The following is a 26,628-nucleotide window of genomic DNA, read 5'->3' on the forward strand; positions in this document are numbered from 1 at the left end:
ATGTGTGCGTGTGTGTGCGTGTGTAGGTGTGTAGATGTGTGTGCGTGTGTAGGTGTGTAGATGTGTGTGCGTGTGTAGGTGTGTGTGCGTGTGTAGGTGTCTGTGCGTGTGTAGGTGTGCGTGTGTAGGTGTGTGTGCGTGTAGGTGTGTGTGTAGGTGTGTGTGTAGGTGTGTAGGTGCGCGTGTGTAGGCGCGTGTGTAGGTGCGTGTGTAGGTGCGTGTGTAGGGGCGTGTGTAGGTGCGTGTGTAGGGGCGTGTGTAGGTGCGTGTGTGTGTGTGTGAGATGGTGTGTGTGAGATGGTGTGTGTCTGTGTATGAGATGGTGTGTGTGAGATGGTGTGTGTGAGTATGAGATGGTGTGTGTGTGGATGAGATGGTGTGTGTGTGAGATGGTGTGTGTGGATGAGATGGTGTGTGCGTGGGGATGAGATGATGTTTATGGATGAAATGGTGTGTGTGTGTGAGATGGTGTGTGTGTGGATGAGATGGTGTGTGTGTGTGGATGAGATGGTGTGTGCGTGTGTGAACGAGCGTGCCACAGGGGGAGTGAGTGTGTGTGCGCGTGCGAGGGAGTGTGATTACGTGAGCGAGAGACTGATGGGATGTGTGCGTGTGTGGTGTGTGAGAGAGAGAGAGCGAACAATCTGCGGCTGACGCTTCAACTGATGCTGCGGTACGTGTGTAAATGAGTGTGGACGTGTGTAAATGTGAGTGTGTAAATGTGAGTGTGTAAATGTATGCTTTCGCCTGCGGAAATGCGTAATTTTTCCTCCACGAGTTTGCGGTGAGAACCTGTGTGTGTGTGTGCGTGTGTGTGCGTGTGTGTGCGTAGCGGGTAGCGCGCTGCGCTACGAATCCGGCCACCCGAGTTCAATTCCCGCTCACGACCAACAGCAGTGACGCTTATCTGAATCGGTACCGGGGCCTCTCCTAGGTCGACTCAGCCTCAAATGAGTACCTGGTGAGGCGTGTAAACATCGCCACTGGGGAGACAAAGGCGGTCTGGCGTGGTGCTGGCCACCCACCCCCTCGTGTACCGTTCCAGCCTTCATAGGTGCTCCTCGCTAACAGCACTTGCCCCAAGTCTGTTAAGGCTACACGGGGGATCGTTGTCTTTGTATTAATTTGTGTGGGGGGGAGGGGGGAGTGAGCGGTGGTGCAGCGGTTAGGGCGTTGCGCTACGAACCCGGTGACCCGAGTTCGATTAGCACTGGGGCGAGTGGAGACAAAGGCGGCCGGGCGTGGTGTTTGACCACCCACCCCCGCGTGTGCCGTGCCGGCCTCACGAGTTGCTCCGTGCGAACAGCACTTGCCCCAACAGTCTGGCAAAGGCTATACGGGTGATCTTTAGATTTGAAGCTTTCGTGACTGCAAGGAATCATATTCTTAGGTTTTTTCGGTAAAGTCACGTAGGTAAAACATCAAAATTAATGAAAATAAAATAAAACAAAAATCACGACGTTTCGGAGGCAACACAAGTCTCCGTCATCAGGTGGGACCGTCACAGCCGAATTAGCTGCATCAAGTGAGGCAATGATTCAAGATGTAATCCCTTATAAGCTTATATATAAGGCTGTGACGGTCCCACCTGATGACGGAGACTTGTGTTGCCTCCGAAACGTCGTGATTTTTGTTTTATTTTATTTTCATTAATTTTGATGTTTTACCTACGTGACTTTGCCGAAAAAACCTAAGAATACGGGTGATCTTTGTCTTTGTGTACATACGTTGCACCTGCGTGCTCAGCGCCGTGCTTCCTGGATCGCATTTACCCGCAAGCACCCGAGCCCTCGTGCCGCTTGGGGAAGCGAGAGGGGATGTGGTTGTCAAGGAGGAAGTTGGAGGTTGGTGGTGGTGGAGAGATGTTGGTGGTGGAGAGTGGTGGCGGTGGTGGTGGAGAGGGGTGGCGGTGGTGGTGGAGAGAAGTTGGTGGTGGTTGTGGCAGGTGGTTGTGAAGGAGGAAGTTGGAGGTTGGTGGTTGTGGAGAGCGGTGGATGGTGGTGGAGAGATGTTGGTGGTTGTTGTGGAGAGCGGTGTTGGTGGAGAGAAGTTGGTGGTGGTTGTGGCAGGTGGTTGTGAAGGAGGAAGTTGGAGGTTGGTGGTGGTGGAGAGATGTTGGTGGTGGAGAGCGGTGGCGGTGGAGAGAAGTTGGTGATGGTTGTTTAGAGCAGTGGTGGTGGTTGTGGAGAGAAGCGGTGGTGGTGGAGAGCAATGGTGGTGACCAGTGGTGGTGAGTGGTGGTGAGTGGTGGTGGAGATAATTTGTGGGTGGTGGAGAGCAGTGGTGGTGGTGGTCTTTGAGAGTTGAGTTCGTGGTGAGAGTCAGGCAGAGTGTGGAACCAACGAAGGAAGTCGGTAGCGAGGTTGGTTGGAGTTGGCGTGGGTAGAGGGGGAGGTCTTGACCGGGGGCGACCAAGCAGCTCGCAACCCCTCCCCCCCCCCCCCCAATACTAAAAAAGTTATTTTCCCACCCCAAAAATAATAAAAAGTGGAAGTGTGGAGTGAGTGGGGCTCGCGTGATTAATTCTCAGAAGCGACGCGCCCCGCTGTGCACTCAAGTCACTCGCCATGATCGTGGTGTGTGAGCGGCGACAGAACACGGAACACGGTTTACAGGGACTCTTCTACTTACGAACGCGTTCGGTTCCAGAGGTGACTGTCCTTAAGTCGCTTTGTTCCCAAGTTCAACTTTCACGCCTGTCGATTCCAAGCACGTTGCTACGGCGTGCACACTAAACACGGGGGGATTGATGTTTAACACGAAGCAGTCGAGGCTTTCGCGACCAATATCATCCATAACACAGGTTTTTTTTGGGTTAGACCGCACAAATATAAATGTGTCGTTAAACCCGCCACCACCCGACAGCCAATCAGCAATGTTTGTCACGTAAACAGAACGTGCCAATTCGTCACTAGTACAGCACGTCGGGTGGTGGCGGGTTTAACGACACATTTGTATTTACGCAATTTAACCTAAAAAAGCGATATTCAGGACGGGGAATGGATTAGATGCCTTCATTCTTTCGTGTTCTGCAGATGCGGTCGTCTTCAGGAAGAAGGCGACCGCTTGTGTTGCGATCGAAACGTCGTAGTTTTTTTTGTTATTTTCTTCGAATCCATCTACGTGACTTTACCGAAAGACCCAAATAATATGAATTCCTGCAGTCACGAAAGCTTGAAGTCAAGATTGAACACACAACCGGCTTAATATTAACTTGTTTAAGCAAACAGTCCACCGCCAAGCTGCATTAAAAAATTAAGTTGTGTACCTTTTAAAAGTTTGTATAGTGTCCGCTAGGTTGAAACGCCAGGTTACGTATAAGGATTTCGTCAACACGCTCAATGTCAGGATGAAGCACAGCAGCGTCGCTGGCGTCGTCGTTATCATCATCCAGCTTTTGATTGTTCTCACCGTCAGACGACTCAGTGGTGTGAATTGCGCTGGTGTTGTTTGACACTGGCCTGCGGCAGCTAAAACCTTGAGCCAGCGGCAGACTGCAGCGAGGCCAGATTGCAGGATGTGCGACCCATGGGACAGGCCGCCAGACGATGTCAGACTCGCTGCTGAGCTGCGTGATAGCTGCAGTCAGGGGCACGGTGGCACGCAAGTGACGGCTCTCACACAGTCCCACTTCTCCCGGCAGTACTCGTTGTCTGACAGCTGGAGAAACTGAACTGTGGCTCATTTGAAGGCCAATGTTGACAAATTATTATCGAGGCCTCACACCCCCCCCCCCCCGTTTCCTATGTGTTGGAGAATGACGCCGTGGAAGTGTGTATCACAGAGCTCGCTCTGAGATCCCATCATCACTGCCTAACCGGCTCCGTATACGAGAGCAATGTTCGTTGCACGCCAGCCCAACCAGGTTGTCTGCCCCCCCCCCCCCCCCGTGTGGGTTGTGTGTACTCGGACATTACAGAGCGAGTGAGTAGAGGGTGCCAGGCTCGGGTGAATCCAGGATGCAGTGAGCGGACCCAGTGAGCATCGATGACACGGTGCCGTGCAGAATCATTACCAGCAAGGCTATTCGTGAACATTTAATCAGCAATAAATAATTAAGAGACAAACAAAACTGAGGATTTCTGAAAGCCACAAACATTTGATTAATTCCCGCGCCCATAAATCGTTACCTCTGCCGTGTTTTGTTCTCGTGCAGTGCATGCATATTAATAAATAGGTTCAGTCCAGTGCTGTGTGAAGACCTCCACATGCCACGTTGCAATTTAAAAAGTAATAATTGACTGTGGAATCGAATTAAGGACCATGAAATTCGACAATTAATCAAATAGCCAGGGTGATGGGGGGGGGGGCTTCGATCCACCCCACAACCTTAAAGTGGAATTCTATTTGATTAATTTCACTCGATCGATGACAGAAGAAGCGCAGGTCAAGTGCATCGTCCGGGCTGCGGGGGAGAGTAGCGGGCTCGAGAGGGGGGGGGGTGGGGGAATGACACTTCCTCGCTAAACGGGGAGACCGAAGGAAAGCCGAGACTAATGGTTGAGGTGCGTGAGGATTCATCTTCTTGGTTCTTTCGGTAAAGTCACGTAGAAGGGGAAATAATAAAATAACAAAAATAAAACATAATAAAATAATTCTCACGACGTTTCGGCCACAACGCAAGCAGCCGTCCTCAGGCGAAGAACAGGGCTGTCGGAAAGACAGCGTCCGAATATGTTTCATTTTAATTATTTTATTATTTCCCTTTTACGTGACTTTACCGAAAGAACCAAGAAGATGAATCCCTGCAGTCGCGAAAGCTTTAAATCGTGCGTGAGGCTGCCCCCACGCGCGCGGGAGACGGAGCGATGGAATCCGCTCGCGTGCCCAGGTGCAGGGTGGGGACAGGCCGCACCGTGAGGAGGGACGGCGACGGCTTGAGGAGGCCTTCATCCAGCAGTGGATTGATCACTCGACGAACATGTGCAGGATCCCTTTTATCATGCAGCATTCTACACACGGCACTATTTCATATATATACAAAGATCCCTCGTATAGCCCTTAACAGACTTTATGTGGCGATCGCTGTTCGCGAGTACCTATGAATCCCGGGACAACACACGAGGGGGGCAAGTGTGGCCAAACACCACGCCCGACCGCCTTTGTCTCCCCAAGTGGCGATGTTTGCACACCGCACCGGGTACCCATTTGAGATCGTGAGCGGGAATCGAACTCGGGGTCGCCGGGTTCGTAAGCGCAGCACGCCGAACCGCTGCGCCACCGCTTCCCACGTACACAAAGTCACGCGCACGTGTGCGCGCATGTGCGTGCGCGTGACTTTGTGTCCGTGGGAAGCGTTGGTTCGAGCCGGTGACGTGTGTTCGCGGTGCAGCAGCTACCGATGCGAGTGGGGTCGGTGGAGTCGAGGGATTCAATTAGCGGGGGTCTGCCACCCTGCTTCACAGTGCAGCAGTGAGCCGGGAAATACCGAGTGAGAAACGAAGCCCTGGGGAGAGGGTATTGACCGTCTCACAGCTAGTGCCCTACCCTGAGGTTGTCTGATTCATCGGTGGCAAGGTGCTGACTGATTACAAAAGGCACCGGGCATGAACCGACTCTCTTCCCCAACCACGGTGCCCCCCCCCCCCCCCGCCACCCCCCCCCACCCCTACTCTTAGAAGCAGATAAACACAAGAACCTTCAATCCAGACCGGATCAACCCCCAGACCAACCGAGACCGTCCCTGCCCCTCGAGGCTTTTTGGAACGCGATTTTTGGAGTTTTCGCCCCCAGTTTAAAATTTCCTGGTCTCGTACTCAAGTTATTATGCAGGCAGAGAGAGTAGGCCGGGGGGGGGGGGGGGGGGGGGGGCTATGAACAGGATGCAGAGGGGGGCTAACATAGGTGAGAATGATGAGGCCACTTGCTCTGTCGGGCGGGCTAGTGAGCTAATAGGCGTGGCTATGTTAAAAGTAGGCGGGGATTCGCTGACGGAGGGCGAGGATGAAGATTCAAGTTTTCTGTCTGGCTTAGGACGGAGCCGACGACGCAGCCGCTGCCACCGCCGCCGCGCTCCCTCTCAACCCAACGACTCCATGGTGCGCGCCGTCAAACCGACGCCGAAAAAGACCCGGGGCCGCAGTATCCGGCCTCCGCGAAAACCCACGGTCACCACGGCGCGGGCAGGAGGAGCGGGAGGTGCGAGCGCGGACGACGGTGGCCCCCGCTCCAACCATCGGTAAGGTCCAAGTACATTCCGGAGCCGACGCGGCGGTGTAACAATATTAACGTCGTGTTTTATCAAGGCCCTTTCATATTGAAGTACAGTAAAACCTTGGATTGCGAGCATAATTCGTTCCGGAAACGTGTTTGTAATCCAAAGCACTGGTATATCAGTTGTGATCACGTGCCGCTCGGCAGACAAAGCGTATGCACGTGCTGCTCGTATTGCAAGACCCCTCGCTCGTTTATCAAATTAATATTTATTAAAAAAATTTGCTCGTCGTGCAAAACACTCGCAGACCAAGTTACTCGCAATCCAAGGTGTTACTGTATCTCAAAGCGTAGCTATCGAGCAGGGTCGCAGGCGGTGCAACTTGCACTGCCCCTTCCACCCCCATCCCCCCCCCATTTGATTCCTTGCAACAGGTGCAACAGGTGCAACAGGTGCAACAGGTGCAACAGGTGCAACAGGTGCAACAGGTGCAACAGGTGCAACAGGTGCAACAGGTGCAACAGGTGCAACAGGTGCAACAGGTGCAACAGGTGCAACAGGGGCCCAATGCCAACCGCGCTACGCCGCCACCGAGCTGCCCTGCCGCGAGTCCTGGCGGTCACCTAGCCGTACCCGGCTCCGTCACGCCCGGCTCGTGTCGCTCCACCGCACCTCCTCCGCCTCGCCCGGCTCCAGGAGCAACTGGGTGTCGCTCTGCTCCTTCACGAACTCCACGAACACCTGTACGCCAGCACATGTGCGCGTGCGTGTGCATGCGTGCATGCGTGCATGCGTGTGTGTGCGTGATGCAACGTGGAGGGGTGGGGGGTGGGGTAGCGGGAGAGCAGCGGTTAGTGCACGCTCTGTTACGAACCCGCCGATCCGAATTTGATTTCCGCTCACGGGCCAATGTCGTTGACGATTATCTGAATCGGACCTGGTCGACTCAACCTGAAATGAGTACCTGGTGCGGTGTGTAGTAAACATCGCCACTGGGGAGACAAAGGCGGCCGGGCGTGGTGCTGCCCACCCCCTCGTGTGCCGTGCCGGCCTCCAAAGGTGCTTGCTAGCAGCACTTGCCCCGACAGTCTGTTAAGGCTATACGGGGGATCTCTGTCTTTGTGTGTGTGTGTGTGTCTCACCTGCTCCAGTGTTGCCTGTGAAAAGCTGTACTCCTCCACCCCGAGCTCCAGCTTGGCTGAGGGGTGGCGGTGGGGAGAGTTGGAGATGCAAACACGAGAGACACATTTTTTTAATTATTCCCCTGTCGCCGAAGTGACATTTGTGTGCAGATCTTAAATAGTTTTTGTTTTAATCCAACAGAACACTGCACGAGAGATGCGCCAATAGGCAAACTTGTGGGGCACCGCTCTCAAGCGATTGACCACGTAACAACAGCACTCTCAAAGTCTATGGACCTCTGCGTAAGTCAATGGATTTATATACGAGTCTGTGGGTATCTATCTTAATCTATGAATATATATCGCAAACCGTGGACTACGCACTCACGTCTATGGGTCGCTATGCAAGTCGATGGATCCCTAGGTCAGTCACTGGTGACCGGACTCAGACCATCAGCTGGGCGCTGCAGTTGAGAACCCAGTTTCATCACAACTCCGTCTACGCGAGTCTGTGGTTCTCTACGCAAGTCTCTGGGGGTCTCCGCGTAAGTCATCGGTAGCCGGGCTGAGACCATTAACTGGCCGCTACAGTTGAGAACCCAGTTTCATCACAACTCCGTCTACGCGAGTCTGTGGTTCTCTACGCAAGTCTCTGGGGGTCTCCGCGTAAGTCATTTGTAGCCGGGCTGAGACCATTAACTGGCCGCTACAGTTGAGAACCCAGTTTCATCACAACTCCGTCTACGCGAGTCTGTGGTTCTCTACGCAAGTCTCTGGGGGTCTCCGCGTAAGTCATTTGCAGCCGGGCTGAGACCATTAACTGGCCGCTACAGTTGAGAACTCAGCTTAATGACAGCTGGGCCTACGCGAGTCTGTGGGTCTCTGCGCAAGACATTGGCGACCAGGCGGAGACTATCACCTGTCCCGCCACTACTCTTGAGAGACTACCATTCAAAACGATGGCCGTGAGGCCAACACCTCCCCACATTCAAACCCAGGATTGTGACCCCGCGCTCACCGCCCCCACTAAGCCACCACGGCCAAGCGCACACGAATCCAATATTGGGAGTCGATGCGGGGTGGGGGGTGGGGGGAGGGAGCAAGTTATCAGCGGAGGGGGCGAGTCGGTGTGCGTTCTGTCGCCTTGTTGGATTTAGTTCCATTTCGGTGACGATCCTTCCTAGGACCCTCTGCTGCCCTCGGCATCGCCGTGCCGTCGAATTGGTATTCTGCGCCCGTGCCATTTGTACCAACGCCGGCCGGAATACGCAAACCCCCCCGCTCCATCCTCACCCTCCCCCCCCGCCACTTAGGCCAATGCACGCCGTCCTGGCGAGGGCTCCTGGCAAACACCGACTTAATTAAGAAAAAGGCAACCGTAATGATATTATTTTAATTACTACTACGCTTCGATTTAAAGCTTTCGTGACTGCAGGGATTCATCTTCTTGGTTCTTTCGGTAAAGTCACGTAGAATGGAAATAATAAAATAAACAAAATAAAACATAATAAAATAATTCAGACTCTGTCTTCTCGACAGACCTGTTCTTCACATGACGGCTGCTTGCGTTGTGGCCGAAACGTCGTGAGAATTATTTTATTATGTTTTATTTTTTATTATTTCCATTCTAAGTGACTTTACCGAAAGAACCAAGAAGATACTACTACGCTTGTTTACTTACCGAGGAAAGCCTCGCTGGGTCCCGAAGACTATTTTTGCATGAGGGTCCTGCTAAGTTTTGCTTGTACAAGGTGGGGGGGGGGGGTGTTGATAGCTACGTGTTTTTCCCCCCCTGAGTAAGTCATGTCTAAGACTGAAACAGGAGGATTTCTCCACAATTCTGGCTGTCGCCTGATGAGCTGATGAGGCTGGTTGTACTTGCTGGCGAAACGTCGTACTCAAATTGTACATGCTGTGGGTTCCGTCTCCAACACACCGGTGTGTGTGTGCTGAACGAGTAACGAATTGGCACGTTTTCGTTCACGTGACAAACCTTACTAATTGGCTGTGTCGGGTGGTGGCGGGTTTAACGACACATTTATATTCACGCGATCAAACCCAAAACAACCTCGATTATGGATAATATTGTTCGCGAAAGCCTACGTATTAAACTAAGTCATTTGTAAATCGCTCCAACTCCGTCCGTGGACGCGTTCTCGGATGAGTTCCATTCCTTGGCTGACGCTGTGTTGTTATTCTTCACCACCACTCTTCACAACCCCCCCACCCTCCCCCTCTTCTCAACGACAGCGTCGTGAAGCAATGTGATGATGGCTCCTCAATAAGCCACGCATTCCCCTTTCTGTATCCCAGCGCAATTCCAAGCGCGCATCTCCATGCCCCTTTTATGAAACGGAATAATTGCCGCATTTTATGAATATTTACACGCAATCAACACTTAGAACGTGGGTTTAGCACTTCATACGTGAATACCAATTAAATAAATATTTGGGGGCTGTTTGACCATACTTTACCACACTGGTCAGTGGCGGTTGAATATTTCCAACCGATTTCCATTGGATTTAAAACGATGGAGACATTTTCCAATACGGACCTAAAAAGAATAACAATAATGTATCTTGTTGATTTGCAAACCAATGTAAAATGAACGTGAAACAACAACCGAGTGGGGAGAAGGGCCCAAGCAGAGGCTGTGCATTTCCAAATTCAGAATCAGAATCTTTATTGAAACTGGAGGAATCCAATTACGTACAACGGAGAAAAATTTATTTCCTCACAGAAATTCACACCAGTTTTTGTTTCGGTTAAGTTCGCCTAGAAATGTGTGTCGTAAACCCTCCTCCACCTGACGCGGCCAATTAATAAAATTGTCACGTGATTCAAACGTAGCCAATTGCATATCACCGTTTCAGAAGCACCAAATGTGTGTTGTAAACCCTCCTCCACCCGACGCGGCCAATTAATAAAATTGTCACGTGACTCAAACGTAGCCAATTGCATATCACCGTTTCAGAAGCACCACCGGTGTTGTTGTTTTTGTCGGAGAGCGGTCTCGCGACGACGTTTATAAACGGGTGCCGACGTTTCGCCGGATATCACCTTCGGCATCATCGAGAGCCGTCAAAACAGGAGCTCGCATCGCCGTTGCCCAGTCGCTCGAACGCACACGCGCACACACGCACGCTCGCAACGGCGCGCCTAGTAACCCCACACACAAAACTGTGCCCCGCCTGGCCACCGACAATGCGTGAAAGGTCTCGAGTACTCCCCCCCAACCCCCCGCAGAGACGTCACCCCCCAGGGGGGTGCTGCGTACCACGGGGGGTCGGGAACCGCTGCGGTGGCCCCACAACGCTCAAAGGTCGACAGAGGCGGCACGGCACGGATTCCACGGCGCGATGGGTTTTCAGTTTTTTGCGTGCGTTTTTTTTTTTTTACGCAAAATTTTGACGAAAATATTTGTCAAGCCTTTTGATTTCATTTAACGACGGCTTGGAGTGGATGAAATGATGACGACGACGACTGCTGCTGCTGCCGCCCACCAAAGATCAAAGCGTGGCTGGCGATGATGAGAGATGTCACACGCCACCTCCCAGGGGGTAGCGAGTACCGCAGGTGGTTGGGAACCGCTGCGGTGACCCACAACGCTCAACGACACCACAGTGGCTAGGAGATGTTAACTACCTCGCCTGGTATACATGGGGTCGTGGGTTCAATCCCGATCCTGACGCCTGCTGTATATTTGGAGTTTGCGTCTCTCTCTCATCTCCATCATGGTGGCTAGGAGATTTTAACTACCTCGCCTGGTATACATGGGGTCGTGGGTTCAATCCCGATCCTGACGCCTGCTGTATATTTGGAGTTTGCGTCTCTCTCTCATCTTCATCATGGTGGCTAGGAGATGTTAACTACCTCGCCTGGTATACATGGGGTCGTGGGTTCAATCCCGATCCTGACGCCTGCTGCTGTATATTTGGAGTTTGCACGTCTCTCTTTCCCCGCGGTCGCGTGGATTTTTCTCCGGGTCCTACGGGTTTTCCCTCCACATTTAGAAACGTGCGTTTATAGAGTATTTGACTGCTATACATTTCTACTTGCTAAGCCACTTTGAGCTATTATTTGTGGCCAGGTCGCTTCTAAAAATGAACTACACAGCTCAGTGTGCCTTATCTGGGAAAATAAACAATTCTTTGATAGTTTATAGAGGTGGCACAGCATGGATTTTGTGCACGTTTAGTGTTTACGCTCGGAGTGGATGCAGCGATAATGACGCTGACGACGATGAATGCTGCCCACCAAAGATCAAAAAGGGTGGCTGGCGATGACAAGATGAGACCAACTGCTCTGACTGAAGATGCATACCCGGGCTAATTTAGGGAGTAGTGATGCGTTCAAGATTTCAGGATTAATGAGGATAAAAATCCGAAGAAGAAAAATTGTCAGATATTAAGTTCACTTGCGCGCTTGCTTGCTTACGACCGTGCAAATCTTTCGGTAGTTTTTTAACCCACTTCCCGTGATCCAATCGAGCTGACATTTTCCACACAGACTCGTTGTGCGTGACAATTAATGTTCCTGCAAATTTTTTTCCAAAATTTTACACTTTTTAGGACAAAAATATTATATTTAATTACCAATTGCTTAATGGTGCCATGCAATCATCTGACCCATAGGTGGCAGCCATCTCAAGCCAGAGGACGAGAGGACTCTAGCCGCCACGCATATAAAGGATTTATAGTGAAAAACTTTGTTTTTACGGGTTATACTTGTTATGGATGTGATGGCACAAGAAGTGATATGACGTTCTTGCCTCATCACATCCCGTCCATGCTCATCTTGCAAATTCACGTCACGTGACACCAGGTGATGCATCTTTAGCTGGCGCAAAGCCGCGTTCAATTACCGTGCCACGTCACGAATGTTTTCATCCGTGGCACCAATCAAAGGTGGCGATAAAAGGACTGAGGAAGATGCTGGGGAGGAAACCCAAAATGCACTGTGGCATCTGGATTTTCTGGAAATGTCAGGGTTATTGGGAAATGCACGATTGGCTCAAAAATAGCTCCAAAGGCGGAACACGTCTGTTAACCCCACACCAGGACGGAAATGACTGACTTCTGCTATTTTGAGGTCAGGCCTTTGATAAAATCACCCACAATGCACGTGATTCTGGTCAGATATCGGCAGCTAAGCAGGGTTCAGACCGGGTAGTGTTTGGATGAGCGATTATCATGCACAATAGATGTTACACAGGCTGCGGAGAGGATAGGTTATGGGGCAGCAGAGGACGGCGCAGCAAAATATATTGCAGTGAAATGTGCTCCTACATCTGTGCTCCTCGATATGTATGGTCATATACCCCTCATGACTGATATATCATAAGGCCACCCCTCATTCAGCAGTGGATTGATAAATGACTGCACATGTACATTTTGAGGTTGATTTTAAGCTGTATGCAATTGGTTGTGTGTGTGCCCGAGTATACTGTGAGTGCGTGTGTGTCAGAGGTCGCAAACGGGTTTTGATTCCTTACCCGTACCCGTATCCGGCCGCACCAGGGTCGCAAACGGGTACCCGTACCCTACCCGATACCCGGCTACCCGTACCCGGCCAGGTATCGGGTAGGTACGGGTACCCGATTGCGACCTCTGGGATGAAGCCATGTTGCAGACGCGGGTGGGTTGATTCTAGGAACTTGAATTGTGAGAAGAGACAAGACGTTGGGAAATGAGTGACAAACGGTGACTCACAAGTGACTCACGGCCTACCCGTACCCGTACCCGGCCGCACCAGGGTCGCAAACGGGTACCCGTACCCGGCCGGGCACGGGTAGCCGGGTATCGGGTAGGGTACGGGTATCTGGTACCCGAATGCTACCTCTGGTGTGTGTGTGTGTGTGTACGTGATAGTGGTGAGTGCACTGCGCCATTAACCCAGCAAAGTGCTTGCAGTGTTTGACGACGGTTAACGTGGGGAGCGGCGGAGCAGCGGTTCGCGCATTGCGCTACGAACCCGAGTTCGATTCCCGCTCACGGCCAACACCTGGGCCTCCCCTAGATCAACTCGGCCTCAAATGTGTACCTGGTGCGGTGCCTAAACAACGCAAAATGGGGAGGCAAAGGCAGTCGGGCATGGTCCTGGCTACCCACCCCCGTGTGTACCGTACCAGTCTTCATTAGGTGTTCGCTAACAGCACTTGCCCCAACAGCATGTTAAGGCTATATGGGGGATCTTTGTCTTTGTGGTGGCACAGTGGTTAGTGCACTGCACGCTACACCCAGCAACGCGCTTTGCAGTGTCCGACCACGGTTAACGTCGATGGCATGTGGTATCCGAACCGGTCCTGGGCCTCCCCTAGGTAGACTCAACCTTAAATGCGTCCACGGTGTGGCGTGTGCAACACTGGTGAGCCAGGTAATTGGGTGAGGTGCAGGCCGCATCATCCTAACCTGTGCATGTGTGTATGTGTGCGAGTATTTGTCCTTGTGTTTGCGTGCGTGTGATTGTGTGTGTCTGTGTATATGTGTGAAAGTAAGTTTTTTTGTAAACTGCATTATGCACTGTCAACTCTTGAAATCCAATTTGATTTTGAAAAGCCTATATACTCACAAAAGCATAAACAAACACACATATCTGTACACAAACCCACACAGTAAACAAAGATCCCCCATATAGCCTTCCAAAGGTTGTTGGGGCAAGTGTTATTAGCGAGCACCTACGAAGGATGGCACGGCACACGAGGGGGTGGGCTGCCAGCACCACACCCTGCCGCCTTTGTCTCCAGGGTGAAGATGTTTACACACCGCACCAGGTACTCATTTGAGGCTGAGTCGACGTAGAGGAAGCCCAGGACCGGCTCGAATGTTATCTGTCGTGAGCGGGAATCCAACTCGAGTCGCTGGGTGCTTAGCGCAGTATGCTAACCGCTACACTGCCGCTCCCCACACACTGTACACACACACCCACACACGGCCAGAAATAGGCCGCGTGTTGTTTTGCAAGTTTTTTTTTCAATTCCTGTAGTTCAAGCCTCGCTGGTTTTTCAGTGCGTTCTCCACGTGCGTGCGGCGTTTCTCCGTGCACACCACAGCGGCGCAGCGTGGTTGGCATTAGCCCTGGTGCGAAGAATTACATGGGGGGGGCGAGGTGGGGGAGGGGGGGGGTGTGCCCCCCCCCTCTCCCACCTGTTAAATTCCCCCCCTCCTCTTCGTAGCCCGGCGCCTGGGCCCTCCCCTCCCCCCCACCCTCTTTGGCACCGGTGCAAGTGCACCGCCTGTGCACTCAATAGCTACGTCCATGCCCATTGGGGACACTGCATAGAGGGGGACATTGCCCATCAATGCCCATGGTGGACAGTGCCCGTGGGGGACACGGGTAGCGCCTGCCACCCCCAAGTGGTACAAACCAACCCCACGCTCCCCCCCCCTATGGCTCGTGGGCCAATATGCAGGAGAGAAGGTTTGGTTCTGAACAAGGATCAAGATTTACACCATTAGTACCTCATTTGCCAGTAAAAAATGATAATTGTTTTTTTTACCCTTTTATCTGGCAACAAAACTGACACCTTTTTTTACAAGGAGTCATGTTTGCATAGACCACAATACCTGCAGTCATAATGCAAACAAAAAACATAACTCTGATAATGTATGCACGGTCCTTGAAATTGATTGGTCCACACCCGAGACAGCTTCCCTTAGAGCCTAGTCTCACATGGGTTGGACCAGATGACGCCAAAAGGCATTGTGGTCTATGCAAACATGACTCCTCGTAAAAAAGGTGTCAGTTTTGTTGCCAGATAAAAGGGTAAAAAACCAATTATCAAGGATCAAGATTCTAGATTTGAAGCTTTCGTGACTGCAAGGAATCATCTTCTTAGGTTTTTTTTCGGTAAAGTCACGTAGAAAGTAAAATAAAATAAAAACAAAAATCACGACGTTTCGGAGGCAACACAAGTCTCCGTCATCAGGTGGGACCGTCACAGCCAGATTAGCTGTATCATATCAGGTGGGACCGTCACAGCCAGATTAGCTTGATACAGCTAATCTGGCTGTGACGGTCCCACCTGATGACGGAGACTTGTGTTGCCTCCGAAACGTCGTGATTTTTGTTTTTATTTTATTTTACTTTCTACGTGACTTTACCGAAAAAAAACCTAAGAAGAAAAAAGGATCAAGATCTCAGCAGTGTCAGTCGACAGGGTGAGGCAGTTGTAGACATGAAGGAGGACTAGAACACTTATTAGTTTTTTATTTTACCAGCTGAAGCCCACTGAGCTGTGTAGCTCTTATTAAAAAGCGACCTGGCTATCACAAATGATAGCTCAACGGAGTGGCTTGTCGTCGTGTGGACATTTATTGCAGCCAAATACTCTACAACGCGTGACATTGATTCTAAATATGGAGGGAAAAACCAGACTGACCCGGAGAAAAATCCACGCGACCACGTGGAGGGAGAGACACGCAAACTCCAAATATACAGCAGCAGGCGTCAGGGTCGGGATTGAACCCACAAACCTCCTGCATACCAGGCGAGGTAGTTAACATCTCTACGGGGAGAGAGAGAGAGACACGCAAACTCCAAATATACATCAGCAGGCGTCAGGGTCGGGATCGACTCCGCGCCCTCCTGCATACCAGGCGAGGGAGTTAACATCTCCTAGCCACCGTGATGATGATGAGAGAGAGACACGCAAACTCCAAATATACAGCAGCAGGCGTCAGGGTCGGGATCGACCCCGCGCCCTCCTGTATACCAGGCGAGGGAGTTAACATCTCCTAGCCACCGTGATGATGATGAGAGAGAGACGAAAACTCCAAATACACAGCAGCAGGCGTCAGGGTCGGCATCGAACCCACGACCTCCTGCATACCAGGCGAGGTAGTCAACATCTCCTAGCCACCGTGGCAGGAGAGATGGAGCAAGCTCCCAGAGAGTGGCGGCTGCCCGGCGCAAGTTCCTCACCTTTCTCCAGCTTGTTGAACACCTCGGCCAGCGAGCCCACGTGCTCACGCGGCACCTTGTACACCAGCCTCCCGGCAAACCTGGGCACACGGCACGCGGTCGTTGCACGGGAAACTCTTTTACAGTAAAAACTTGGATTGCGAGTAACTTGGTCTGCGAGTGTTTTGCAAGACGAGCAAAAATTGTCAAAAAATCTTAATTTGATAAACGAGCGAGGTCTTGCAATACGAGTACTGTAGTACGTACAGTATACGCTTTGTCTGCCGAGCGTCACGTGATCACAACTGAGCCGATGGTTCTTCTCTCTCTCTTTCTGCGGGATTGTGGGTAATCGTCTCCCATGCTCGGTCTCAGTCGGCGTGCCTCACTCTTATAGTCAACATCCGTGTGAGTGTATACTGTTTACTACAGTATAGTGTTGTGACCACGTGTGTGTGTGCGTAAAGCATTTTTTTTATTTTGTGTCCAAGTGTAGTGACTGTTCTTCAGTTACTGTACTGCAAGTGAAAGTCGTCCTACACAATAACCCTCCTCTCCTCTCTCTCGTCTCCCTCACCACCAGCCACGATAAAATGTAATTAATAAATTTGATTACTTTATATTAAATTGAAATAATAAAAATATAAAAAGGTATTTTGTATTAATCATTTTTATATGAATACAGTATTTTTGGGTTGTGGAACGAATCACCTGAGTTTCCATTATTTCTTACGGGGAAATTCGCTTGATATACGAGTGCTTTGGATTACAAACACGTTTCTGGAACGAATTATGCTCGCAATCCAAGGTTTTACTGTATCTGGATTCGAATTAACCACGTCCGTCTCACCACCCTGCAGCGTCCTACAGGATCGCTGTCAGCTGTGTTTAAGGTACACACGAAAACAGGGGGCCACCGTGAGAAGGCTACTTCTGTCTGTTCCTCAATAACGGGTGTTTGTTTTTCAGAACGCGAATGGGATATAACGCGGTGAATGTATTAGGGAACACATTTTTTTTAATAACGCGTATACGAATTGGGATGTAACGCGGTTGATTGAACGTAACTACGTCGCGCGAACAGGAATAAGCGGTTGTGCGGATGCCTCGGCGGAGCATCACACAAGGCGGTGGGATGCTGCTGGATGCTTCAAGATTCTACCCACGCGCCTCAGTCTTTGTTCAGCCCGCGTACGCTTCTCACGTGTTATCGCGGACTGTGCTTTATCCCTATATTATAACGAGATTTTTCCATAACGCGGTAATCTTCAGGAACGCAACTACCGCGTTATAGAACAGACTGTATATGGTAAACAAAGGTAAACCACCATGAGGAGGCTACCATATTGTAAACCACGGTTTGTTTTTGTGCTGCTTCAATGGAGGAATAGCAAAGCGACACCAACTCTCTCTTGAAGCCCTCTCATCATAGCCAGCAGACCTCAACATTAGCATTTAGCTCCCGAACTTATTACCATCAAACGCAAGAATAGAAGAGAATAAATGTAAAATTACGTTTTTTTTTTACCCAGGAAAGCCTCACCGAATCTCGTATTTCTTGTGAGGGTCCTGCCAGGTTTTCGCAGAAGGGGGCGATTATTGCTGTGCTGTATATTCCGTTTCAGTCACATCAGTGGTGACTAATATCAGAATCGAATCCTGCACCTGCATTATTTAAACTTGGCCTTAAACCGAGTATAGTAAAACCTTGGATTGCGAGTAACTTGGTCAGCGAGTGTTTTGCAAGACGAGCAAAATTTTTAAATAAATATTAAATTGATAAACGAGCGAGGTCTTGCAATACGAGTAGTACGTGTACACGCTTTGTCTGCCGAGCGTCACGTGATCACAACTGATGTACGAGTGCTTTGGATTACAAACACGTTTCCGGAACGAATTATGCTCGCAATCCAAGGGTTTACTGTACCTGGTGTGATGTGTGATGTGTGTATGTTGAACTTCTTTCGCACCGTACGTAGCCAACCGTGCTCATCGGAGGTGCGGGGGAAAGACAAGAAGCTGAACACAACAAAACAAATACCGGCACTGGGAAGACAAAGGTGGCCCGGCATGGTACTGGCCAGCCACCCCCTTCGTGTGCTGCGCCGGCCTTCATAGGTGCTCGCCCACAGCACTTGCCCGCAACAGTCTGTTGAGACTACATGGGGGATCTTTGTCTTTGTGCGCGAAGTGTCACGTGTAGCACTTACCCATCTTGCAGCGAGGCCCCGGGGAAGCTGCTCGCCAGGTGAGCCTGCACCTCGGCCACGCGCTGCTCCAGCGACGCGCCGGTCACCGTAGCCTCTCCGACCTTCACCTCCAGGTGGTAGCACCCACCGTACTTACTCTTCAGGTGTTGGATCGAACCAAGGCACCTGCGGGGGTGTGGTGGGACGCGGGAGGTTGGGGGTAAAGGGGAGAGGTGTGAAGTGGTGTGACGTGGGGTGACGTGGGGTGACGTGGGGTGACGTGAGACTTTGCCAAATTCTAAAATGACACCGCCAGTTACTCAAGTGGGATTACACACAGCAGCAATCGTCGCTTGCAGACGAATGAACGTTTGCCGAGTAAACCTGTGCCCACAGAGACAGCTACTACTGGGGGTGCCCTTTCAAAAACGTGTTTGAGTTGAGACGTGATGTACAACGGTTCTGTGAGGCCCTGGTGCACAGGAGAGTAGCTCTATCAACAACATGAAACGTGATCATTGCCACGACGACGGTGCGGTGCTGCGTGATGCAGTAAGGTGTTGTGTGGCGTGCCATGGCAAGGTGAGGTGTGGTGCGGTGTGGCGTGCCATGGCAAGGTGAGGTGTGGTGCGGTGTGCCCTACCCATGGCAAAGTGAGGTGCGGCGTGGTGAGGAATATCACGGCGAGATGGGGTGCAGTCTGCGGTGGCATAGCATAGGAAGGTGAGGTGTGGCCTAACTAGGTGAGGAGAGGCGTGGTGTGACCTAGGCATGTCTAGGTGAGGAGAGTGGAGCTGCGTGGCGTGAATAGGCACACACAGTGAGGCGAGGTGCGGTGTGGCCCTTCCACGGTGTGGCCCGGCGCGGTGCGGACGACGTGTGGTGAGGTGCCTGCGTTTGCCAGGCTCACCGGAGGCGGCCGGCCACCACGATGGCGACGCGGTGGCACAGCGCCTCGGCCTCCTCCATGTAGTGCGTGGTGAGGACCGCGCCGCGCTGGCTGCTCCGGAATGCAGCGCCGATCGCTCTCCTGGGCGCAGCGACGTGCGTGCGTGCGCACACACACACACACGCGCACACACATACACATGCATGCATGCATGCACACACAGATCCCCCGTATAGCCTTTAATAGACTGTTAGAGCAAGTGCTGTTAGCGAGCACCTATGAAGGCCGGCACGACACACGATAGGGCGGGCGGCCAAAGACAACGATCCCCCGTGTAGCCTTAACAGACTGTTGGGGCAAGTGCTGTTAGCGAGCAGCACCTATGAAGGCCTGAACGGCACACGAGGTGGTGGGTGGCCAACACCAGACCCGACCGCCATTTGTCTCCCCAGTTGCGATGTTTACACACCGCACCAGGTACTCAATTGTTGACCTAGGAGAGGTCCCGGACAGGTTCAGATAATCGTCACTGGTGTTGGCCGTGAGCGGGAACTGAACTCGGGTCGCCGGATTCGTAGCGCAGCGCGCTACCCACTACGCACACACACACATGCACACACGTGCACACACACATAGGTTCTCACCGCAAACTCATGGAGGAAAAATAACACATTTCCGCAGGCGCCACGCAGGTACACACACGTATACGTATACACTTGTACATGTACTCACACGTACAAATACACACATGTACACGTACACACGTAAGTACATGCACATAGGCACACATTCACACGTAGGTGAATACACACGTAAGTCCATAAAGAAATGGACACGCACGCACAAACGCATGCGTGCGTTCAAATAAACCCAAACTCGCTCTCACCACATGAAGCGCTTGGTCTTGGGATCCATGCCCATGGATGGCTCATCCAGCAGCACTTGGCAGGGGCCTCCCAGCATGCTGAGAGCAAAGCACAGCTGCCACAGGTAACCACGAGTAACCACGAGTAACCATTATCACGACTACCGACATCACAACCACTACTACCGCATACGTCACCACCACCACCACCACCGTCATCACCACCGTCGCCGACGTCATTACTATCACCACCACCATCGCCGCCGCCGCCACCACCACCGCCACCAACAACAACAACAATGTGTCAAACACAACCACGGATCCTGTCAAAACTCGCCACATCAAAATCATTGGCCACCATTCAGTGAGTCGGTGGCTCCGAGCAGGAGGTTGAGCTGGCAGATGCCTCTGGTTAAATCAGCGGCTATGTCGGTGAGTGGTTGAATTGGTGGTTGAGTCGATGCGAGTGCCGTGGTGGCGAGATGTTAACTCTCTCGCCAGGTATGCAGACGTCTGCTGTATATATGTATTATGTTTAATTTTTATTATTTTATTATTTCCCTTCTACGTGACTTTACCGAAAGAACCAAGAAGATGTATATATGTAGTTTACATGTTATCCCCGTGGTCTGTGTGGATTTTTCTCCGGGTCCTCCACATTTAGAAACATGCACGTGGCAGTATTTGGCTGCTATACATTTCCATATTTAGCTACATAGCTTAGTGGGCCTTGCCTGGTAAAATAAAAAAAATTTTTAGAAGAGTTTAGATGGTGAGTTAAACAGTGGGTGGTTGTGGGCGGTTGAACTGGTGGTTGTGGGCGGTTGAACTGGTGGTTGTGAGTGGTTGAACTGGTGGTTGTGGGCGGTTGAACTGGTGGTTGTGAGCGGTTGAGCTGGTGGTTGTGGGCGGTTGAGCTGGTGGTTGTGAGTGGTTGAACTGGTGGTTGTGGGCGGTTGAACTGGTGGTTGTGGGCGGTTGAGCTGGTGGTTGTGAGCGGTTGAGCTGGTGGTTGTGGGCGGTTGAACTGGTGGTTGTGAGCGGTTGAACTGGTGGTTGTGGGCGGTTGAACTGGTGGTTGTGAGCGGTTGAACTGGTGGATGTGGGCGGTTGAACTGGTGGTTGTGAGCGGTTGAGCTGGTGGTTGTGGGCGGTTGAACTGGTGGTTGTGAGCAGTTGAACTGGTGGTTGTGGGCGGTTGAACTGGTGGTTGTGAGTGGTTGAACTGGTGGTTGTGAGCGGTTGAACTGGTGGTTGTGAGCAGTTGAGCTGGTGGTTGTGAGCGGTTGAACTGGTGGTTGTGGGCGGTTGAACTGGTGGTTGTGAGCAGTTGAGCTGGTGGTTGTGAGCGGTTGAACTGGTGGTTGTGAGCGGTTGAACTGGTGGTTGTGAGCAGTTGAACTTGTGGTTGTGAGCGGTTGAACTGGTGGTTGTGAGCGGTTGAACTGGTGGTTGTGAGCGGTTGAACTGGTGGTTGTGAGCAGTTGAACTGGTGGATGTGGGCGGTTGAACTGGTGGATGTGGGCGGTTGAACTGGTGGTTGTGAGCGGTTGAACTGGTGGTTGTGAGCGGTTGAACTGGTGGTTGTGGGCGGTTGAACTGGTGGTTGTGGGCAGTTGAACTGGTGGTTGTGGGCGGTTGAACTGGTGGTTGTGGGCAGTTGAACTGGTGGTTGTGGGCGGTTGAACTGGTGGTTGTGAGCGGTTGAGCTGGTGGTTGTGGGCAGTTGAACTGGTGGTTGTGGGCGGTTGAACTGGTGGTTGTGAGCGGTTGAGCTGGTGGTTGTGGGCGGTTGAGCTGGTGGTTGTGAGCGGTTGAGCTGGTGGTTGTGGGCGGTTGAACTGGTGGTTGTGAGCGGTTGAACTGGTGGTTGTGGGCGGTTGAACTGGTGGTTGTGAGCGGTTGAACTGGTGGATGTGGGCGGTTGAACTGGTGGTTGTGAGCGGTTGAGCTGGTGGTTGTGGGCGGTTGAACTGGTGGTTGTGAGCAGTTGAACTGGTGGTTGTGGGCGGTTGAACTGGTGGTTGTGAGTGGTTGAACTGGTGGTTGTGGGCGGTTGAGCTGGTGGTTGTGGGTGGTTGAACTGGTGGTTGTGAGCAGTTGAACTGGTGGTTGTGAGCGGTTGAACTGGTGGTTGTGAGCGGTTGAACTGGTGGTTGTGAGTGGTTGAGCTGGTGGTTGTGAGTGGTTGAACTGGTGGTTGTGAGTGGTTGAACTGGTGGTTGTGAGCGGTTGAACTGGTGGTTGTGAGTGGTTGAGCTGGTGGTTGTGAGTGGTTGAACTGGTGGTTGTGAGTGGTTGAACTGGTGGTTGTGAGCGGTTGAACTGGTGGTTGTGAGTAGTTGAACTGGTGGTTGTGAGTGGTTGAACTGGTGGTTGTGAGCGGTTGAACTGGTGGTTGTGGGCGGTTGAACTGGTGGTTGTGGGCGGTTGAAGTGGTGGTTGTAAGTGGTTGAACTGGTGGTTGTGGGCGGTTGAACTGGTGGTTGTGGGCGGTTGAGCTGGTGGTTGTGAGCGGTTGAGCTGGTGGTTGTGGGCGGTTGAACTGGTGGTTGTGAGCGGTTGAACTGGTGGTTGTGGGCGGTTGAACTGGTGGTTGTGAGCGGTTGAACTGGTGGATGTGGGCGGTTGAACTGGTGGTTGTGAGCGGTTGAGCTGGTGGTTGTGGGCGGTTGAACTGGTGGTTGTGAGCAGTTGAACTGGTGGTTGTGGGCGGTTGAACTGGTGGTTGTGAGTGGTTGAACTGGTGGTTGTGGGCGGTTGAGCTGGTGGTTGTGGGTGGTTGAACTGGTGGTTGTGAGCGGTTGAACTGGTGGTTGTGAGCGGTTGAACTGGTGGTTGTGAGTGGTTGAGCTGGTGGTTGTGAGTGGTTGAACTGGTGGTTGTGAGTGGTTGAACTGGTGGTTGTGAGCGGTTGAACTGGTGGTTGTGAGTGGTTGAGCTGGTGGTTGTGAGTGGTTGAACTGGTGGTTGTGAGTGGTTGAACTGGTGGTTGTGAGCGGTTGAACTGGTGGTTGTGAGTAGTTGAACTGGTGGTTGTGAGTGGTTGAACTGGTGGTTGTGAGCGGTTGAACTGGTGGTTGTGGGCGGTTGAACTGGTGGTTGTGGGCGGTTGAACTGGTGGTTGTAAGTGGTTGAACTGGTGGTTGTGAGTGGTTGAACTGGTGGTTGTGAGCGGTTCAACTGGTGGTTGTGGGCAGTTGAACTGGTGGTTGTGAGCGGTTGAGCTGGTGGTTGTGGGGGTGTAGGCACCGCACAGGGACCCTCCCCCCCCACCTTGCGCTTGGTGCCGCCCGACAGCTTCCGCGTCACTTTCTCCGCGTGCTCCTTCAGCGCCAATGCCGATATCATCCTACACAGAGAGCGAGCGCCGCACAGCCACACTCACACCATCATCCAGCAATGCACTGGATCATGGCTGATTGATGCTAATGGATTTAAATAGTTTTGTGATGTATAGATAGTATTGTTATTAGCTTGGTATTGGTACATCCTGTGTCTCCAATTGTCTGCCCGTGTCTCCCACTTTCTCCACCAGTGCCTCCCAACGTTTCTCAAAGTGTCTTGCACAGAATCATCCAGAACACACAATTCTTTCCCAGCATCTTCCAAGCGTCTCCCAATGCCTCCAGACGTCTCCCATCATCACGATCATCATCCAGTGTCATCCATCATCTCCCGGTCATAATAAATCCAAACTATAACATATGCTTAGGTTTTTTAGGTAAAGTCACGTAGGTAAAATAATTAAATTAATAAAAGCCTAATTCTAGATTTGAAGCTTTCGTGACTGCAATGATTCATATTCTCAGGTTTTTTCGGTAAAGTCACGTAGGTAAAAAACATTAAAATTAATGAAAGTAAAATAAAATGTTTTTTACCTACGTGACTTTACCGAAAAAACCTGAGAATATAATAAAAGCCTCCGAAACGTCGTGATTTTTATTTAATTTTTATTTTACTTTTATTAATTTAAAATTTTTACCTACGTGACTTTACCGAAAAAACCTAACAATATGAATCCTTGCAGTCACGAAAGCTTCAATTCTAGAATTATAACATATGCGCTCATTGTATTATTCTAATTTACTTGGTATCGGAACCGCCCGAGTTCTCTCTGCGCTGTCCAACATCTCTGCGCGTCTCGCGTGGCGTTACCCCTCTGCGTGACGTTACCCCCCCTGCCTTACGTTACCCCCCCCCACCCCTCCCGCGTGGCGTTACCCCTGCGTGGCGGCGCGTGCCTCATCCCGCCGGAGCCCCCGCACGGCCGCGTAGAAGGACAGGTGCTCCGCCAGGGTCAGCTTCTTCCACAGGGGGTTCACCTGGGGGCACAGGCCCAGCTGCGCCCCCCGCGCACAGCCATCTCCCAGCACCACCTGCGGGGGCGGAGGTCGTGACGTCACGGGCAGGGTGTGCGCGCCGTCAGTACGAGCGTCTTGTCGCCGTTGGGGATTTACGCGAGGGTTGTTCTCTCGAAACGTTGTGTTGGTGAACGTACAGGGTTAGGGCTGGCAGTGCGGTTTGAGCTATGGTGAATGGACGCTATGGTGAACGGACGCTATGGTGAACGGACGCTATGGTGAATGGACGCTATGGTGAATGGACGCTATGGTGAATGGACGCTATGGTGAATGGACGCTATGGTGAATGGACGCTATGGTGAACGGACGCTATGGTGAACGGACGCTATGGTGAACGGACGCTACGGTGAATGACGCTATGGTGAATGACGCTATGGTGAATGGACGCTATGGTAAATGGACGCTATGGTGAACGGACGCTATGGTGAACGGACGCTATGGTGAACGGACGCTATGGTGAACGGACGCTATGGTGAATGGACGCTACGGTGAATGACGCTATGGTAAATGGACGCTATGGTGAACGGACGTTATGGTGAACGGACGCTATGGTGAACGGACGCTATGGTGAACGGACGCTATGGTGAATGGACGCTACGGTGAATGACGCTATGGTAAATGGACGCTATGGTGAACGGACGCTACGGTGAACGACGCCGCTAGGGTGAACGCTGCGTCGAGCCTGTGCCAGGCCTGGTATGGCGCTGGGTAACGCGAAGGGTGAAGCAGGAACCGATTGTGGCACCTGTCCAGCGCTGGGCTTCAACTCTCCGGCCAAGAGCTCCACTGTGGTCGTCTTCCCAGCCCCGTTGGGTCCCAGCAGCCCCAGAACCTCCCCTGCACACAGACAAAGATCCCCCCCAGGCGGGTAACGCACGCAGAATGTTCGGGCGCAGTGCTTGTTAGTGAGCACAACATCAAGTTCAGGAACTGAGCACGTGGGGGGGTGATGCGGCGAAAAAACACGCTCGGTTGACACCATCTCACTTGTGCTGATGTTTATACACAAGAGTACCAGGTACAGGGACTCCTATACTTACGAACAAGTAAGGCCCACTGAGATATACAACTCTTTTTCAGAAGCGACATGGCAACAAATAATAGCTCAACGAAATGGCTTATCATGTGGAAATTTATAGCAGGCAAATACTCGAAATGCATGATCCTAAATATGGAGGGAAAAACCGGTGAACCCGGAGAAAAATCCACGCGACCACAAGGAGACACGCCAACTCCAAATATACAGCAGGTGTCAGGCTCGGGATTGAACCCACGACCTCCTGTATACCAGGCGAGGTAGTTAACATCTGGCCACCGTGACGCCTCATGTGGATGTGGTTGTGGCACCCACCTCGCTCCACCATGAAGGAGAGGTTCCTGACGGCAACGCACGCCTTCCCACGGCCGCTGCGGCAGTGGCAGCCACTCTGACTCTTTCCAAACTCCTTGCGCAGCGAGTGAACCAGCATCGCAGGGCTCTGCGACGCACAAAAAGCAAGTGCTGTCAGCGAGTAACACCTACAAAGGCCGCACCTCGGATTAGCTCGGTTGACTACGTAAGGTGCAAAAACAGTTCAACATACATAGATACATACAAGGCCGGCATGGCACATGAGGTGGTGGGTGGCCAGCTCCATGCCCGGCCGCCTTTGTCTCCCCAGTGTTGATGTTAACACAACACAACTATCACGTGTCTCATGCACTGCTGTGTTCCCGTCGTGCTCCCGTTGTGCTCCCGTTGTGTTCCCGTCGTGTTCCCGTCGTCGTGTTCCCGTCATCGCACCACCGCACCCACCTCGTGGTTGTGCAGAGCGCGCTTCACACGCTCCCTTTCCCACGCCACGTCCTCGTCCTCCCCCTCGGGCCGCTCGGTGTTGGCCACCACGCGGCGCCGGCGCCCGGAGATGCTGTCGGACACGCAAGCGCGAGCGAGAATCGTCGACGCACGGTGATGACGGACTTCTCGTACGGGGCACGGGTGGGACACGTGTAATGACATCACACCGTCGTCATCATCATCATCATCAGCACGTGGGACGTAACGATTATGATGGAACATCGCGCATGATAACAACACACGTGGCACGTGAGACATCGAAGCGACGAGAGAAAACAGCCAGACACAGGGCGTGTAGGATATGAGCA

General features: G+C 52.0%; 1 protein-coding gene across 3 annotated transcripts in view; it reads right to left on the bottom strand.

Annotated features, from left to right (window-relative positions):
- Positions 1-4,024: 4,024 nt before the first annotated feature.
- LOC144730302 (cholesterol transporter ABCA5-like) overlaps positions 4,025-26,628 on the bottom strand; it is a 51,862-nt gene continuing 29,258 nt past the window's right edge. For 2 of the 3 annotated variants that reach the window (XM_078611002.1, XM_078611001.1), the window contains 11 exons: positions 26,279-26,390; positions 25,835-25,961; positions 25,229-25,320; positions 24,344-24,498; positions 23,396-23,471; positions 20,141-20,235; positions 19,276-19,395; positions 18,387-18,551; positions 16,198-16,277; positions 7,297-7,352; positions 4,025-6,895 (listed from right to left, as the gene is read on the bottom strand). In XM_078611002.1, coding sequence (XP_078467128.1) covers positions 6,797-6,895; positions 7,297-7,352; positions 16,198-16,277; positions 18,387-18,551; positions 19,276-19,395; positions 20,141-20,235; positions 23,396-23,471; positions 24,344-24,498; positions 25,229-25,320; positions 25,835-25,961; positions 26,279-26,390 — 1,177 coding nt within the window. In that variant the 3' untranslated portion in view covers positions 4,025-6,796. Of the gene's footprint in view, positions 6,896-7,296; positions 7,353-16,197; positions 16,278-18,386; positions 18,552-19,275; positions 19,396-20,140; positions 20,236-23,395; positions 23,472-24,343; positions 24,499-25,228; positions 25,321-25,834; positions 25,962-26,278; positions 26,391-26,628 lie in introns of those variants that run through there. The other variant, XM_078611003.1, reaches the window with a different exon arrangement.

The sequence above is a fragment of the Lampetra planeri genome, chromosome 35 (assembly GCF_965212315.1).
Source record: "Lampetra planeri chromosome 35, kcLamPlan1.2.h2, whole genome shotgun sequence".
In the NCBI taxonomy this organism is placed as follows: domain Eukaryota; kingdom Metazoa; phylum Chordata; class Hyperoartia; order Petromyzontiformes; family Petromyzontidae; genus Lampetra; species Lampetra planeri.